The 3,579-nt window shown below is 33.7% G+C and overlaps 1 protein-coding gene across 1 annotated transcript; it reads left to right on the top strand.

Moving 5' to 3' along the window:
- The first annotated feature begins 222 nt into the window (after positions 1–222).
- LOC136329739 (cysteine-rich secretory protein 1-like) lies at positions 223–2,138 on the top strand. Its single transcript, XM_066266394.1, is given in 3 exon segments — positions 223–232; positions 1,524–1,878; positions 1,880–2,138. Coding segments are annotated over 3 exon segments (624 nt in total).
- The last annotated feature ends 1,441 nt before the right edge of the window (positions 2,139–3,579 follow it).

Here is a 3,579-nt window from a genome sequence, read left to right as displayed (position 1 = left end):
TGTTTTTTTAATAGATGAAGAAAAACATTTAGTATAATTCTATATCCTTTTATAAATTTTTAAAAAATCAATGAATAATGTGCAAATAACATGAACAGATAATTTATAGAAGGAGGCACTTGGCAAAAATACAGTTCAATAAATATTTATTGAATAAAAATCAAGCCATGGGAGGAATCTAAGCAAAGAAACAGGAAGTAGCCAGATTTAGCAATAGCCTGTATGTCACACGGTAAGAATCTACTAAAGTGCTGTTCATATTGAATAACATAATCTTTTTTTTTTGAATTTTTATGAGTTTATTTGATGAATAACATTATCTTATTAGTATTTTGGTTGATGTACTGTAACAGACTTGAGCTGATGGGTTAAAGAGGTAGGCAGATTGATTCAGGTGAGAAAAACAATGAAACTATGGTGGGGATTAAAGAGATACAAGAAAACTGGCAGATTTAAGAAATATTTAAAACTTAAAAGTAGTAAGACAATGAAATAGATGTGGCAGAAGGTAAGGGATAGCAAAGAGCCTAGGAAAAATTCTATTTTACTCAATGCCGTGTGTGCTACCTCGATGGTAAAACATTTGCTAGGAAGTAAACAATGGACAACACATGCATTTATTACAAATTCTTGAAATAGAGTTTGAAAATCTACTTATAAAAATAAATTCTAAATGTATTTTTTATTAAATAACCTATTTTTAGAGGAGTTTTAGGTTTACAACAAAATTGAGAGGAGCATGTAGAGATTTTCCGTATGCCTCCTTCCCCTTATATATGTGCATAGCTATCACCCACTAGAGTGGCACGTTTGCTCTCAAGAATGAACCTACATTGAAACATTGTTATCACCCAAAGTCCACAGTTTGCCTTAGGGTTCACTCTTGGACTTGCACATTCTATGGGTTTGGACAAAACTATAATGACATATATCTATCATTATAATGTCCTATAGAATATTTTCTCTGTCCTAAAAATCCTCTGTGCTTTGCCTGTTTATCACGCCCCTACCACCAAACTGGCAACCACTGATCATTTGTCTCCATAGCTTTTTCTTTTCTAGAATGTATTTTCTTTGAAACTGAAGCTACATGGAGTTATGAAGTTTTGTATTAGTCATATATTTAATACCATCTATCTTCCAAACTAGAATTAAAAAATAAGAAAATTTTGATTAAAAAATTTTAAATTGCTTATCAGTAAATGTTTCTTAACATAGTCATATCAAAAATAGTTGAGGGGAAATAGTTTCCTCAAGTGTGATTGAAAATTCATTTAAGATTTTGGGGAAGAAGAGAAAGAAGAGGCCATGATGGCTGGGTGCTGAAGAAGAAGCCAGTTTGTGCAGAGAGATGAAGAGAGAAGATATGCAGATGGGGAACAGAGGGATTACAATGAAATTCTTCTTGTTTTTAGCTGTGGCTGCTTGCTTTCTGCCTGGTTTGCTTGTAAGAGTTTGTGAGGCAAAACTACCTGTGGTTTTATATAATGAAGTCCAAACTGGTTCAACAACTGTATAAGCAGAAATTGTTGATTTGCATAACAGCCTCCGGAGAGAAGTACTTCCTACAGCCAGAAACATGCTGAAAATGAGTTGGAGCAAAGAAGCTGCACACAATGCAGGAATGTTGACAAAGTATTGTGACTTGATAACGAGCAATGCACTTAAGAGGCGAATTACAAATACTTTTTGTGGAGAAAATATTTATTTGACATCTTCTCTTACCTCATGGTCAAATGTAATTAAAATCTGGTACAGTGAGTCTAAATACTTTAAGTATGGCCAATGGACACTAATGGATGAGGACAAAACAGTTGATCATTACACTCAGGTTGTTTGGGCTACTTCTTACCTCATTGGCTGTTTTGTGTCACCATGCTGCAAAAGAAAGTTGTCTCTATATTTGTCACTATTGTCATGAGGGAAATGAACCTGACAAAAAGAATGAACCTTATAAGCAGGGAAAACCATGTGAAGACTGCCCAAATAACTGTGAAGATAAACTTTGTACGAACCCCTGCATCTACTATGATGAATACATTGACTATAAGGCACAAAAAAGAATTCTTGGATGCAGCCACTCAGGAGTTCAACTACGGTGCAAAGCCACTTGTTCATGTGTCACTGAGATAGCATAACTATTGTTATTTACAACTCTAATGTGCTGTTAAGAAAATATCTGCTGGGTTATATTATTGACTTTATGTTGTTTTAGTTGCTTCTGCTGAAATTCATTTGGTCTTCATTATACTGTACTGGATATCTTAATTAGCAAAAATCACCTGCCACCCACTCCTGTCCTGATAAATCCTGAAGTAACTTTGTTTTACACTTTCTTACTGCTGGAATGAAAGGTCCAGTTCCACACCAGCCTCTTATTTAAATCTTTAGATTTATAGTTCTTGGGTTGACATAACTCCACTGAAGGTATAACTGGGTCCCTCTTTCTCTGTTTTAACTCCTTCCCCTCCTTTGTCATGTCTCCAACCAGCCTGAAGTTTGTCTTCTCTGTATAACCTACGTGAACTAATAATTCTTCACCTATGAACTTTACTTCTATTTTAAATCAGTCATTAAAATAATTTAAAAAAAGATTTTGGCCATTAGATTCATGGTGTTGAAATAAAAAACAATACTTTTATTAATTTTATTGAGAGAACTCAGGAAGGGTAGGCATTATTTAATATTTCTCTTTTGCATCAGGTAACACAAATGTTGATTTAGAGATTCTTTTTTAAAGTTTATTTATTCATTTTAGAGAGGGGAGAGAGAAAGAGAGAGAGAGAGAGAGAGAGAGAAAGAGAGAGAGAGAAGGGGAAAGGAGCAGGAAGCATCAACTTCCATATGTGCCTTGACCAGGCAAGGCACGTGTTTCGAACCAATGACCTCAGCATTCCAGGTTGATACTTTATCCACTGTGCCACCACTGTGTTATGCTTTTTTTTTTTTAAGATTTTTTAAAATTAATTTTTAGAGAGAAGAGGAAAAGAGAGAAAGGAGGGAGAGAGGGGAGAAGCCTGAGGCATCAACTTAAAAGTAGTAGTTGCTTCTCATATGTGCCTTGACTGGGTAAACCCAGGGATTTGAACCAGCAATCTCAGCATTCCAGATTGATGCTTTATCCACTGCACCACCACAGGTCAGGCTGATTTAAATAATCTTTTTCATAACATAGCATTTGCTCTGTGTGTAATTTTATATTAACTGTAGAGAAAAAAAGAAGTTCATTTTAGATATATAGAAACTTTATAAAGATTCTAACATTCAGTTTTCTATGATATATGGAAATGTTCTTTCAAAAATGTTAAACATTTTAAAAAACTCATTTAGTAACATGAATATATATACTGAAAAATGATCAATGTTTTCTACTTTGGTATTGCCACTTACCCAGATTTGTTAGGAAGGTAATCCATAGAAATTCTATTTGTGCACATTCAAATTTGATTTGATTTAGAATGTCAATTAGGAGAGTCTAGAAAATATGAATAATATAAATAAAATAAAGAATACCATTTTGTGGCACAAATGTAAATGAAGACATATTACAAGGTTAATAAACAGTTTCATTTAATTTTA

The sequence above is a fragment of the Saccopteryx bilineata genome, chromosome 3 (genome assembly GCF_036850765.1).
Source record: "Saccopteryx bilineata isolate mSacBil1 chromosome 3, mSacBil1_pri_phased_curated, whole genome shotgun sequence".
Taxonomy (NCBI): Eukaryota; Metazoa; Chordata; class Mammalia; order Chiroptera; family Emballonuridae; genus Saccopteryx; species Saccopteryx bilineata.
This window is presented reverse-complemented; position numbering and strand designations above follow the sequence as displayed.